The sequence below is a fragment of the Gracilinanus agilis genome, chromosome 4 (assembly GCF_016433145.1).
Source record: "Gracilinanus agilis isolate LMUSP501 chromosome 4, AgileGrace, whole genome shotgun sequence".
NCBI lineage: Eukaryota > Metazoa > Chordata > Mammalia > Didelphimorphia > Didelphidae > Gracilinanus > Gracilinanus agilis.
Genome location: NC_058133.1, coordinates 145,402,639 through 145,418,533, shown reverse-complemented (window position 1 = coordinate 145,418,533; position 15,895 = coordinate 145,402,639). Strand labels below are relative to the sequence as shown.

Below are 15,895 nucleotides of genomic sequence, written 5' to 3'. Positions count from 1 at the left end.
TTAAGAATTTAGAGAAATAGTAATTGCTCACGGGCAGGCCAAACCAATATAATAAAAATGACAATTCTACCTAAATTAATTTATTCATTCAATGCCATACCAATCCAATTACCCAAAAATATTTTATAGAATCAGAAAAAATAGTAACAAAATTCATATGGAAGAACAAAAGATCAGGAATATCAAGGGAATCAATGAAAAAAATGTGAAGAAAGGTGGCCTTGTAGCACTATATCTCAAGCTGTTTTACAAAATGGTAATCATCAGAACCATCAGGTACTTACTAAGAAACTGTATGGTGGATGAGTGGAATAGGTTAAGTAGAAAATGCAATATATAATAGTAAATAGTCATAGTAATCTAGTGTTTGATAAAGTCCATGCTTAGTTTAGTTCTGTTCTCTAAAGCAATAAAAATAAAATCTCTTTCTTTTTTACACGAAGGTCCTTTAAATATTAGAAGATAGTGATCATACTCTCCTTCTTCTCCTATCCCCAATAAGTCTTCACTTCTCAAAGCTAGACATTCTGGCCTTCAAGATAAAATCACATTTTTTCATTGTTATGATATATAATAGAAAGCCAATACAAACCATGTTATGTCTTCAGATTAATTTCAATTCCACCTATTATTCTTGTTGGTAGGTCAAACTATTTCATTTTTCATTTCACTAACAAATGAACTATCAGAAAAGGGTTATATAAATGGTCCCAAATCAGAGAATATACCAAAATTCTCCTTTTCACATATTATGGAGGAAGAACATGTGCTAAAAAGTGCTAAGTCTTTTTCCTCTCCAATTTATACATTCCCTTAAACTACATCACCTACGGCAGCACTGGTGGATATTTTTGAGATCCTGTTTTTGCAAATTGCAACTTCAAGCTGCTTGTGGAGACCGCTGCATTATCCCCAGACAGAGGAGGGAGGAAGTACTCACATAGGGTGGCTGGACAAAGGAGCAGGATATGCAAAAATGTCCTCAGGTGCTATGGAGAGGGGAAATAGAGCATTTTATTTTGTAGTACAAATACCATATGGGAAATTAATTGATCTGAGCAAATGATCATCAAGTTGTATGTGGTTTTCAGGTTTCTTACTTCCAAGACTGTAGTTTACTATCATCATGCCAATAGCAGATCTTACTTAAATCAGAGGTTTTCTTCAGTGGTAATTCTTAGTCTCTTCAACATGAGAATTATAAAGTTATATAATATTCTTTGCCATATTATATTCTTTTTAGAAAACTCTTATTAGATCATGTCTTTAATAAAGAGACCAAGTAATTGGACAATTTTCTCAGAATAAGTGAGAATAAATTTAACTTTTCTCTCTAAGCACACACACACGCACAAACACAATTTGCCAAGAACATAAGAATATCCTATTAAATAATTCCTTGCATATGACTCCATTGAAATGGATTTTTTCATTCAAAAACTTCAATGACATAAATAAAAATAATCTGTTTATATTGCTAACCAGACTTTCTAACTTTAGCTAATGTGTTTTTTCAAATGTTTTTATTCTCTTATTAACCATGTGGCATTCTAATCAGTTTCTTACATTAATTTCAGCCTGTGAAACTGAAGCAGGAAAAGTTTATCAAATGTCCCTAGAAGAACATATACAACCTTTCAAAGAAAGTATGGAGCAATTCATTTGTCAAGGTAAACAATGAGAAGTTATTTCACCTTTTCCTTTGTTTTCAACAAGAATGTAGAAGAAAGTGATTATTTTGCCATTGCAGAATCTGGGAATTAAGTTTAATCATGAGTCATAGTTATAAATTCTGAGCACAGATATTTACTAAAGATAAGTTTTTTGTATAATTTTTTTTATTTTTTTGTGACAGAAAAGATGTCATTGGTTCTCTTGCCTTTACTTATATATTTATTATGAAAATGTTTTCTATTTTATACTCATATTTACGACCTGCATCCAATGTCTTATTTGTTTGATTATCATCAAAACACTGCATTAAAATGAATAATTTTGATATGTACAGATCTTTAATGTTATTCATTATCTTGTTTCTGTAAAGCATTAATGGTACCAAATATTTATTTAATACTTTTCCTAGAGCACTCAAAAAACTCTGCTATCACTCTAGTGAATTCTAACTCAGAAGTATAATAGAAACATTTAGAGCTTGACTTGTCTTAGTCTCCAAGAAAGTAAATTTATATTAAGAAAATTCCATAGTTTGAAATTTGATTGAACAAAAATATTTCCTACTTTATACAATTCAGCTGGAATGCTTCTCTTGTAAGGGTCATTCTGTCCTATTCTGGAAACATTTATGGTGCTTTAGGGATATTCCAAAATTTGGAGAAAGGAATTAAATCTCATGATATTGAGTAGCCACAGTTTTTTATGGAATTTATTTTAGAATTTTCCAAAGGTTATTGATATTATGAGTTAAAGTTGACTTCATGTTACTGCAATTTGACTCACATGTAGTTACCACTCCCTCCCTCAGTTGAGAGGATTCATTTAAAGAAAAATGTTACAATTAAGTTAGTTTTGTGCCTTAATGTGAATATAATTTGAAGTTTCATGCTGTCATTCAATAGATTTCAATTACAGGCATTAAGTTTCTGTGATGTGTAAAACATTATTGTAGGTGCTGGAGATACAAAGACAAAAAAAAAAGAATAATCTCTTCCTTCATGAAATTTACATCCTTGCAAAACAGCACTAGTAGATATAAGGATGATATTTTTTTTTCGCATTCTATAGTACACTTGATAATTTATGCTCTTTCCCTATTTAAAGTACCTGTGATTTGCAGTATATTTTTTGGGTTTGGGGGCATGAAGCCTTTAATCATGGTGAATCATTTAAAAGTAATGAAGCAATGTGAATTCACCAAAAATTTCATACTAATCATCAGTTGCAAATATAACAACCCTGACCACTATGTTGCTCAAATTGTGTGTATCTTTATTCAATAAAAGGAATTCTGTATTTTCCAGGTCAGGTACACAGATTTTCTAATTATTACCTCTTATTATTTAAGGGAAATAATAAATGATAAATTTGTTCATAAGAGTTTATTTGGAGATGAGGGTGTAGAGGTTTTGTACTTATGCTTTCATTAGTTTAAGGAACACTTCTGTGGATTACTTTTTTACAGATGGAAGATGGCTAGTTCTTTATAAAAATAGAGTTGGTTAAGATATGATGAGCTTTTGATTAGCCCACTGTCACATAGCCACAGAGGCAGGGTGAAAAGTCATGTAATCCTGACTTCAATAACCTACGCTCTATCTACTCTACTATACATCTTCTGGCCTGCATAAAATGTCACTTTCAATTGAACAGAAACATATAAGTTAAATCTATATTTAGTTAAACAAAAATCTAAATTTTTAGTTAGTAAAACAATGTTTTACAGATGTTAAGGTTTATGATAATGGTTTGAATCTACATTAAAATAAATCTTTCAATTGCCCCAGAGAGAGACCATTATTCATATATTTATTTTCCAGATTTAAAAATATGTTTTTTGATTCTTTTCTGAGTCCTCTGCAATCTTGTGAGTTCATCTCATATTTCAGTGTTGGAAAGGATCTGACTGATTTTAAGCATTAAAATTTAGTTATTGATTATATTGTGGGATATTTAGACATCTTAAAGAAAAGGAAAATCCTTTTGTTTTGCCACTGCTCTGTGACAATTCAATCTGGGGCTGAAAATTTGGATAATAGGTTGGCATGTTTTCTAACTATTTACAAATTTAATTTTTGGATTTTTATTAACATTGAAAAATAGAACATTAAAGGAAATAATTATTTTGCTACGTCCTAAAATAATATATTAAATATATGACAATTTAAAACCTTTGCTTTCACAACATAGGATCAAATTTAAATTTTTTTTACTACTTGATGCAGTTCTATACATATATATCATATATACAAGTATATACAGATATACTATGTATATAAATACAATAGGTTTTTGAAGTACTTTGACTTTTAAAAGAGCTTTTGTATTGTTTTTATTTAAGCATGACCAACAATTTTTTTCCAGCTAGAGTCTACATTTAAGTCATATAAAACAGATTTAGGGCCAAATCAATTTTTATATAATGATTATTATGTAACAATTGAAATAATGTTTTCACATAACTTGAAATTGAGACATTGGAAGAATGTTGAGAAGAATGGCAAAGCCTGAACTTTATTCACTTACATTTTGTTAAAATGATTTTGTTTAAAATGAAGATTCAAAGTTTGAGATTATATATAATATTTTATAAATAGATTGTGCTTTAAAAACTTTTAAATAAGATACACAACTTTTTAAACATTAACGTAGTGACTACTGTTCAGGGAGTAATGGTTTGGTTGTTTTTTATGGAAGAGAAAAGTATTATAGCTTTAGTTAAGTTGCAAAACAAAATAAAAAAATCAATATTTCCTATGTACAGCTGGAATTTATGTACAAGAGTAAAATTTAACTTTTTGATTAATTTAATTATTGCCTAGATATCCATAGTCTATTACAAAATAAATGTATAGTGATTTCATTTTCTTGTATGCATTCCAAGAAATGAAGATTATTTTCCAGATGGTTATTTAGTTTGGGCTTTTTATTTTCTTTTAACCTTTAAAAATTATGGTTTCTGCAATGATAAAAGGAAGAAAAAGGGAGTGAGGAAGAAAGAGAAAGACAGAGAACCAGGGCATATAGAAAAGTGAAGCATGAGGAATTATTAGAGGATATCCCACTTTGATGTTTTCTACTCCCCTTAGTGCATCAAAAGACATTTCCTTTTGTTCTTCCCATTCCTCCTTGATACTTTAGTACCTTCAGGACAAAGCGTAGTTCAGAGAATGAGCTATGCTAATAATTTTTTTAACTGCTATAATTTAAGAGATTGAAAAGACCTTAGATAATTCACTTCCTTAATATATATGTACATGTATTATGTATATATGTATGTTTATCTCTCCCAATATATTTTCCTTTTCATAGACCTTCCACTGAAACCATCATGAGCTTTGTTCTTATTAGGGAGGTCACTAGGAAGACAATGGAATCCTGGTCTTCTTTCATTGACATGGATTGCCAATTTGGATTATATATTTTTTAAAGAAAATTATATATGTTTACCTTTTTAACTTTTAAAATAATTGTCAACATTTAAAAACATTCTCTCTGCCATTAAATAGAAGCAGTCACCTATTTCCCCCTCCCTTTTCAAAGTTTCAGAAATTTAAAATGGATAATGGGACTTCAGTTGCTTTGCCCTCCTTCCATTTGCCATCTATCTCTCTCCCAACTGTAACTTCACACTAAAACCAAACATGGAAAATTGTAGCTGAACTGGAAAAATAAAAGCAAGGAAAAAAAAAGAATAAATCTGTAAACACAAGGTTATAATTTAAAGGGTGTTGAAACCTCTGGTCTTTTAAAAATATACAGTCTTTGGTATTGGTAATATTATACTTGAGGATGAAGTGATGGTGAAAGCAGTGGGATAATCACTATGTCAAAGAGTCCCAAATATTCATTTCCACAAAAATTATACATTTTCAAACCAAAAAAGTACTTGAGAACACTCTAAGCAATGCCCCATGTATAGGGTGATATGGTTTACTGTTGCTTTTATTTTCTTTTGAAAACTAAACACAAGGTAAACTATATTTCAATTATTACTGCAGCATTAATTTATTTTTTATTTTACCATTCAGTGCAATGAACTGAGCAACCTTTTATGTCCTCTATGGACAAGCAAATAGTGGTTATTTTCTTTATCTTGTTTGGTCAAATATCTATAGTGGGATTATGTTTTCTTTTTTTGTAAAAGCTTAGTGCTGGAAGGGGGATCTAAAATGTCATCTAACTCAGCCTTCATATAGCTTTTAGATATCCTATATCAAGGAAAATAGATGCCACAAAGCCTTTTACTTTATAGGAGGGAAGTGGATCTCCATTCAGATTCTCAGGTTAGAACTGATTGACTTATTATTTAGTATTATATATGGAAATTAAGGGTATTTACTTAACATATGTGGTTATTTGGCTTTCCACAACAATGTTAAACTCTGACTTAAGTCTTATCAGAAATCTAATTAAAAGCATACTTGCATTAGGAAAGGAGAAAGAAAGAAAGAAAGAAAGAAAGAAAGAAAGAAAGAAAGAAAGAAAGAAAGAAAGAAAGAAAGAAAGAAAGAAAGAAAGAAAGAAAGAAAGAAAGAAAGAAAGAAAGAAAGAAAGAAAGAAAGAAAGAAAGAAAGAAAGAAGCTAGGGAGAAAGGAAGGAAGGAATACAAAAGCAGAACAGTCTAACATCTATCTAGTATAAAGACAACAAAGGGTTATACATCTCAGATTCATAGAACCTCAGACTTTTATTGCTGGACAGGGACTTAAAATCATCTAGTAAACCTCCATTTTAAAAATGAAGAAAAAGACCCAGAAAAATCAATTGATATGCCCCAGGTGCATCATTATATTACAGATTAGTATAATAATTGATACTCCTCAGAAATCCCCCCAAATTTAAAATAATCAGTTTTGGTGACCTATGAGAAGATGAAGAAATACAAAATATCTGAATTACAGAAACTGGAAGTAGGAAAGTACCTTAGCAGTCAGCAAGCTCAACAAAGACTTAGAAGGATAACATTTTGAAGATATTTTGGAAAAAAAATTCAAATAAAAGGTACTAAAGTTAAATGACCAATCTCAATGTGAGGCATTGGCCTTTTTGCTTTTGAACAGGCCTTTTCTTCCATTTCAATCTTGAAAAATACCTAGTGTTTTAATGAAAGACAACAAGAAAATTAATTCATATTTCCTTTGACATCAATCTGTCCTAACTTGTAAAGCTATATACACTGTAAGCTCTTTTAATTCAAAGACATGACTGGATAGATCCTTTTCAATTCAATTCAATACATATTCATTAATTGCTTACCTTTGCTAGGAAATTATTAACTAGAATATAAGGATTCCACCCAGAGGTGGTTTATTTTTTAAAACATTCCATATACATATAACAACTTAGTACTATTTCATGGTCCTATTCATTAGTCAAGATCATAGATATTTAACTATCAGTCAAAAGCTTATCCCTACCAATCATGTATATTACCCTCATAGTTAATTGCAAATCTTCCCAACTCTTTCAGAGTACCTGAGTGCAATTCACTACCTACATCTTCTCCTTTGTGGATGGTGTGTTTTCTTGTCTATTCATACTATAGTATGTATACAGATATATAGTTATAGATACATACACACCCCAATATATAATTGGTGTTTCCATCAATCAAGCCCATGGTTATTCCCTAATCCTACTTAGGACAATTTCTTCTATTAATTCTTTCCTCCCTGTGGAGTTCATTATTTGTCTCTCCCTATCCCTTCTGCATAAGCATTTAATGAGATTATATGAATTATTTTTTAAAATAGAAGTAATATTCACACGTAACATAGAATGTGACTGTGTATTCCATTTGATCTTAGGACCAAACCCTTCCTAAAGGCAGAAAACTTTCCAGGATTTTAATCTATCTTTCGTATATCTCCAAGACAAAGAATTGCATGCTGATAGCTAGGAAAAAGGAGCAAGAGATGCTATCCTAGATCAACACCCCATACATACACACATACACAATAAATCACATAGCCAGCTCAGTTTTGCCTTAGTAGTATAAGTGTGGAAACCAACACAATACAAAACATGCATCAGTGGGAGGAAAGCAGCCATGTATAATCTAGTCAAAACAGAGGTCACATGTGACCCAGTGCAGGCAGCAGTGGGAGGAACTTGGTCTAGCCTTGGGGGTTTGGGAAGAACCCAAATCCAAATAGTTGATCTGAGAAATTGCAAATCTCTGCCTAGCAGGCCATCTAGGCTGCCTCTGCCGAGTACTCAATCTGAGATTGAGAAAGCTGTGTCAATCCTAGGCATAGTACAATCCCAGAAGAATATCCTTCCATCCAAGGAATGGAGGTAAGTTTCAGCATATAGACAAAATCAAAGAAAAAGATAAATTAAAATGAGTAAAATACAGATAAAAAGTCTGACAGAACAATATCTTCACAAAAGAGATGACCAAACTACAAGTTCAGAAGAGGAAAGCACTATGAAAATGAAAATGTGTGAAGCCACAAAAGAAAATATTAAATGATGTCAAATCCAAGCTAAACTCCTAGAAGAGGTCCAAAAAGAACATAGAAAAATAAATAATAAGAAACTTAGAAGAAACAACTAAAAAGAAAGTGACAAAAAAATCAATAGCTTAGAGAAAAAATTTAATGAAGAAAACAGTTTCTTAAAAAAAACGCAAGAACTCAAATAGGAAAATAATCCCCTTAGAAAGGAGGTATTTAGCCTAAAAATAAAAATCTCCTTAAAAATTAAAATTGGACAAGTGAAAGCTAACAACTTCATGAAGCAGTAAGAAACAATACAAGAAATTCAAAAGAATGAAAAAATACAAGCAGATTTGAAATTTGTCACTACAAAAACAACTTACCTGGAAAATAGATCCAGGAGAGAGAATTTAATTATCATTGGATTTCTTGAAAGCTATAATCCCAAAAGGAAACTGGACACCATATTGCAGAAAATTATTAGGGAAAACTGACCTGATGTTCTTGAACAAGAAAAGAAATAGAAATTAAGGAATCCACCAATCAGCTTCTCAAAGAAATCACAAATTAAAAAATCCTAGGACTAGTATAGCCAAATTCCAGAAATCCAAAGTAAAAGAAGAAAAAAATTAATTCAAATTTTGTGAAACCACATAGGACCTAGCAGTTTCTACATTGAAGGATGAGACAATATGAAATATTATGTTTCAAAAAGCAAAGGAGCTAGGACTGCAATCAAAAATCATCTACTGAGTGACACCAAGCATAATACTCCAGGGGAAGAAATGGACACAATGAAATAGAAGCATTCAAGGCATTACTGACATAAGAATGAGAGGTAAAAAGAAAATTCATTGATCAAATTCAACACTCAAAATAAATATAAAAAGGTAAATAGAAAAAAAAATCTCAAGGGAATGAGTGAGGTTAAACTTATCACATCCCTGCATGGGAAAATGGAAGCTAGAATACTTAAGATTTCTATAGTACCTGTGTTATTTGAAATTTTTGGGGTTCCATTTAGAGGTATTTTGGGGCTCATTTGAGCCTTAAGATATGTAGATATATGACAAACTTCCTGTGGACGTTTAGGGGACTTTGGAAACTACGTTTCCCATGATTTCTCTTGAAAAAATGGAGGCAGACAGGAAGTGTGATGATGTAAGAGAATGATATAAGACTCTTGGGTCATTGGAAGCTCTCTCTTTGCTACCTGAGCTTACTCTGGGGAGGGGAGGGAAGTAGACAAAATTAAGTAAGGCACTGAACGTAATGGCTGAGGCGGCAATTTGAAATTTTTACAGGCACGTGGTTGATTTTATTCTACCAACATGGGCCTAAATAAAATATTAGTTATCCTGGTAAGATCAGCCTTTATCATTTTTTAAAAACAACATACCAGAGATACCTGAAGTACATAATATACTTAAAGCAATCAAAGAACAATTGGATTAAACTAATTACTTTCCTCTGAATGGGAAAGTGATAACTAGAATACTTAAGATATATATGATACAAGAGATATTTAAGATACTGAAGGTAGTTTAAGATAATCAAAAGATAATGAAGTTAAATAGATTACATCACTAGTAAGAAGGGGATAACTAAGATGTTTAAAATATTTGTAATAATTGAAGTATTTAAGATACCTAAAGTACTTAGAATGCTTAAGATACTGAACACACTTAAGAAATTAATCACTATTAGGGCAATGAATAAGAGCATATATATACAGAGCAGAGAGTAAGTTGAATATAATGGATATTATATAATATGATATGTTGAAAATAATGGATAATAATGAATATTATTATTTTAAATCCCTTGATAAAAAAAGAGCAATACTCTATAAAAAGTTAAAAGGAGAATATTGGGGGTATAAATTTTCTCACATGAAGAGACATGAAGGGAAGATGAGGGGTGGCAGGAAATGCTTGAACCATACTCTCATTCAAATAGACACAAAGTGGGAATGGTATTCACACTAAGTGAGATGTAGAAGTCTATCTTACCCAGTAGAGAAGTCAGAAGGGGGAAGGCAACAAAAAAAGAAGGAGGAACTTAGGAAAGTAGATAAGCAGAAGCAAAAACATTTGAGAACAGGGAAAGGCCAAAAGGAAAGAAAGAAAATGATAAACAAGTGGAAATAAGATAGAAAGAAAGACACAGTCATCATAACTCTGAATGTGAATGGGAAAAACATTAATTGCTCATGGGTAGGTAGAGCCAATATAATAAAAATGGTAATTCTTCCTAAATTAATTTCAGTGCCATACCAATTAAACTATCTAACAATTATTTCATAGAGCTAGGGGGAAAAAAAGAATAACAAATTCATCTGGAAGTAAAAAAGACCTAGAATGTGAAGATATTAATTTAAAAAATCTGAAGAAAGGTGTCTTAGTTATACAAGACCTCAAAATATTTTATAAAGCAGCCATCATCAAAACAATCTGTTACTGGCTAAGAAATAGAATGGAGGACCAATGGAATAGATTAGTCACTCAAAACAATTAGAAGTAACCACAGTAACCTAGTGTTTGACAAACCCAAAGATCCCTGCTTCTGGAACAAGAGCTCACTATTTGATTAAAAGAAATCCTGGCAAAACTGGAAAACAGTATGGCAGAAATCAGGCATACACTAATATTTCATGCCATATACCAATATAAAGTCAAAATAGATACATGATTTAGAAATAAATAGTGATACCATAAACAAATTAGGGGACCTCAGAAGTATTTAACAGTCAGAGCTATGGAAAAAGGAAGAATTTAGGTCAAGACAAGATTCAGAGAACATTATAATATGTAAAACAGATATATTTGACCACATGAAATTAAAAAGTTTCTGCACAAGCAAAAGCAAAGAAACCAAGGAAAGCAAAAAACTAGTAAAAATCTTTCTAGCAAGTTTTCTCTGACACAGCTATATTTCTCAAAAATATGAATAATCTAGTTAAATTTATAAAAATACAAAACATTTCCCAGTTAACAAATGGTCACAGGATACAGCCAGGCAATTTTCACATAAAGGAATTAAAACTATCTTTAGTCATAGGAAAAAATACTCCAAATCAACACTGATTACAGAAATGCAAATTCAAACCACTCTAAGGTATCATCTTACCACTATGAAACTACCTAATATGCTAAAAAAGGGAAATGATAAATGTTGGTGGAGATGTGGGAAAATTTGTACACTAAGACATTGCTGGTGGCACTGTGAATTGATACAACCATTGTTGCAAGCAATATGGAACCATATCCAAAAGGCCATATAACTGTGCATTCCTTTTATCTAGCAATATTAATAATAGCTCTGTATCCCAAAGAGATTAAAGATAGAGGGAAAGAAGCTACCTGTATTAAAATATTTAGAGCACCTCTTTTTATAGTGGCTAAGAAGTGGAAACTGAAGGGATGTCCATCAATTAGGGAATGGTTGAACAAGTTATGGTATTTGCTTTTAATATCATACTATTATATTGCATAATAAATGACAAACAAAATAAACACACACACACACATACACATACACACACACACAAATGTGGCAAGAAACAATACAAAGTGAAGTGAGTGGAACCAGGAGAATATTGTATACAGCAACAACAATAATGTATGATGATCAGTTGTGGATGACATCTATTTATCAACAAAGTAAGGTTCCAGGACAACTCCAAGAGACTCAAAACAAACCAAACAAAAAAAGGATATGCCATAGAATGTAACATTACCAATATTTTGGGGGAAATGTTAAAGAGAAATTTGTTCGTTATTTTATAAATGCATATTCTTAAAATTATGCTTTTGGACATTTTGAATCTAAAAATTGTGGTTTGATTGCATTTTATTCAATTCAAAAGGACTGAAATTTACATATTTTATAAATGCCAAAACTAAAATTCTTAGATTACTTAGACATCTATCTATTATGAGAAATGAATGTTCAGTGACTAAGTCCTCTCATATAAGGATTTGCCATGCCCTTTTTAGACCTGATCATTCACTTTGGTGCCTACTTTTTATCCAACTCTTACCTTTGTCTTTAAGAAGCTATAGTGTGCACAGTGGCCATGCCCTGGTTGAACTTTCTCAGAAGATATGATAAATCGAGTTAAGGGTAACAAACAGGCCTTAAACCTATAGGCAAATCAGGGAAAAAGTCTACTCCAAGTATGTGAAGGAAGACTTCCCCAGCAGAATGGTTGGATGAGAACAATTTGTTCCAATGACCATGAAGGTTGTTGAAGCAGGCACTGTGGAACTTTTAGAGCTTGGTCAAACATCAAAGATGCCAAGGTCATCCACTGCATTCCAGGCCATCACCAATCATCTTGACTTTTGTCTGGCCATTGGTCTTTAAGGACTCTGGAAGAGAGAGTTAAACTGATGATTTTGTGCAACTCTACCTAACTTAAATTCAATTCACATACTATTCAAAATGTCACCTTGTGATGCCATTGGTACTCTTCAAAATGAAAGATGAGCAACAATTATTAGGGAGCAAATTAGCATTTTGGTATTTGAATTTGGAATAATACTTAAGTAGTAGATTTTGCTTTAGCAAATGAAAGATGCAGTATGTAATGAGAAAAGACCTCTATTAAATCTAGGCAAAGAGAATTCTGATTTATACCCTTCTAATTACTGAAATGATACTAGAAGTATATAGGAAATAAAGCCTTAGATCCATGTTATATCTAGTGTTGAGGCAAATGACTTGAAATAAATATTTTGAAGGTATGAGTCATTTTCTGAGGGGAAATGGATACCTCTTTGAAAACATATGCCATCATAATATCCACCCTATCTTTTGAGTGAAGCAAAATATTTGTCTTAACTAATTGTTTTCTATATACTTTCTATTATTTTTATTTAAAATGCAACTTTTGAAAATGAACTGAGAATCAATTAATTAAATTCATCAGGCTGGGGAAAAAGACTGATAAAGGCACTGTATTTTGTTTTGGAAAGTTATATGCCTTACACTGTTGAAGTTTACATGAATTACTAATGAATAGAATTAATTTTTAGCTTTGACTGTTTCATTTGAAGTCAAAATGTGTACCTTTGTGCCTGAATACCTAAGTACACATATTTACATGTGTTATATATTTTCCCATACAATAAAGAAATAGCTCTTACTCTTAACTTTAAGGTGCCTGTGAAATTTTACAAAGGTTCTTGTAATTTCATACCTCATAGATATTCTCTCCCTTCTCCTCTTTCCCAAGAGCATTCTGTAGCCTTTGCTTTAGTGTATTGAGAAGCTGAAAGGCATCAGAAAAGCAATGAATTTGAGTATAGCTATCTCTCGTTGTCCAGGAAAGGGGGAATAGGAAAGGTTCTACTATCCATATTCTACATCACCATTATAATTTTTTTATATTTCCTTCAGTTTCAGTTGAATGTAAATAGAAACTGTGCCTCAGAAATCTCAAAATAAAATTTACATAGCTTTACTTAAAATGACAATTTTAAATGACTGTGAGAAAAGGCATATAGTCAGTTAAAAAAACAACTGGCTATACTTAAAAGCAACTGAAATGCACATTCATAGCTAATTATAAACAAATACTAGTTAACACTTTAAATAAAAGGGAAAATAGCAAAAAGATTTAAAGCCTAGACAAACAGATGAAAGGGTTCTAAGTCACTTTACATCTGAGATTACTCAAAAGCAACTCTGTCTCCAATTACCTGGGAAGATGTGGTATTCCCTTATGAGAGCACAAGATCAGAAAAGGCGGCCCTTTTCGTGCCTCTGCTTACTCATAGTCCTTTGGAACTAGTTCAGCTAAAATACTTCAGATTGCAAAAGGGTTTGGAGCCAGGCAGCCACTACAGACAGTTAGTAATCACTGGGTCAAAATAGTAACATAGTAGGACAACAAGAACTATAAAAGGGCTGTGGTGACAGAAGTCTGGGAAAGATTTTTGGAGGAGACATCAATGAATGCCAAGCTATTGAAGTGGAACTGTTTTTCAATATTTTTTAACCTCTTGCATGCTTAGTTGCCTAAATTTATCTAGCCAGCAGTATTATTCAGCTGAGCTGGAACTAAAAGGTAATCCAATTTTTTGACACTTAAAAGGAGAAAAATGGCTGCCCTCTAGGAAAGTTCACGAGTTCATTTGCCATCTGGTTTCAGCAAAGGGCCCCCTATTTGCTCCAAATTGTCCACCCCAGGTCCTGTGATCCCATAAACCACAGGTCAAAAAACACAACCACCACCCACCATGATGCAGCCATTATAACGGAATGGTTTAGTTCTGAAGCCAAAGGCCCTGCTGAATGGACTATAAGGGAAGTAAATGGAAGGTTCATTCTATTTTCACAACGAAGGAAGGTAGAATGACCTGTGGTATAGTCTCAAGTAGGTGCTAGGTTCTAAAGTCAGTATGTGAAATGATAATCACCAAAGTAAGAAGTACACCCATTTTTTTTCAAGTCTCCAAGGTGAACAGCCTAAGGTAGGAATGAAAAAAGTAAAGGAAGGTGGCAACTCATAGAGGTAAATTCAAGACAAAATTGGTTCTAAAAGTTCAGCAGATAGGGCGGAATGAGAACACAGTAACAAGAAATTTGGTATTCAGGGTAAATTTTGGTTTCCTATCTTGTGCTCACTGAGAAATATGCTCATTGGATGGAGCAGCAAGTATACCAGTACTATTCATACTATAATTCCCTTATATTTCTTGCTTTCTCTTTTCCTATATATAGTTATCTTGCCTGTCTCTCTCTGCATATAGTTAAATTCACTTAATACAAATGACTGACTTGGAAATGCCCATTTCAAGCATATAGATCCCAAAACTACTCTTCATTCTTATTTCCTTTTCTCCCTAACACTGTTCCCCTCACCACTCTTTCAGCCTCTTTCCTTCCCTGAAATATTGTCTCCTTAATTTCCTCAGTACCTCTATAACCTATAGTGCAGGACATTTCTTTAATAACAAATCTAATGCTTCTGCTATATGTTGAGATTATTTAAGGCTACAATGCAAGAATCCAGGACAATTATAAGAGACTAATGCCAGAAAAGGTTAGCCACTACCATAGAAGGAACTGAGGGAGTATAAATGCAGACCAAAGCATACCATTCTTTATTTTATTTCCTTCATGAGTTTTTCTCTAGTTAGCAATATGTGTCTTCTTTCACAATAAACATGGAAATATATATTGTAAGATAATACATGTATAACCTGTATCATATTAACTGCCATGTTGGGAATGGGGGCAAGGTGGGAGAGAGGGAGAGAACATGGATTGCAAAATGTCAGAAAATTATTATTTCAAATTTTATTGACATGCAATCCAGAAAAAATTAAAAGAAATATTATATGAGGTTATGCTTTGTTGGCATGTGATGTACTTCATACTAGCTCTTCAAGAGTTTTCATAAAACATTTGATCTATTAAATTCATATAAGCTCTTCTCAAACTTACATTATCTGTGCCTTCTGGATTTTTACATCTTCTGTTACATGCATTAAAAAAACTAGCCTATGAAGCTCAATACACTTTCCTACATTATATGCATTTAAAATTCTCCAATAAATATTGTCATTTAAAAATCAAACTCAAAATGAATATAAAGGCAAAACTAGAGTACATTAAATTTCATCAGTGTTTATCCTTTGATTTTATATAGTCTAATAACATGGGGTCTATAAATATATCCTTATTTCTTTTTGCCACAAGGTTGCCATAGAATATAAAAATATGTTTTATATCACTCTGCAATTAGTCAATAATTATTTATTAAGCAT

General features: G+C 32.0%; 1 protein-coding gene across 2 annotated transcripts in view; it reads left to right on the top strand.

Annotated features, from left to right (window-relative positions):
- FMN2 (formin 2) overlaps positions 1-15,895 on the top strand; it is a 453,830-nt gene that overhangs the window by 339,953 nt on the left and 97,982 nt on the right. Inside the window, exon 14 of one of the 2 annotated variants that reach the window (XM_044674185.1) lies at positions 1,578-1,670. The exons of the other annotated variant lie outside the window; for it this stretch is intronic. Coding sequence (XP_044530120.1) covers positions 1,578-1,670 — 93 coding nt within the window. The remainder of the gene's footprint in view (positions 1-1,577; positions 1,671-15,895) is intronic. 2 annotated transcript variants of the gene reach the window in all.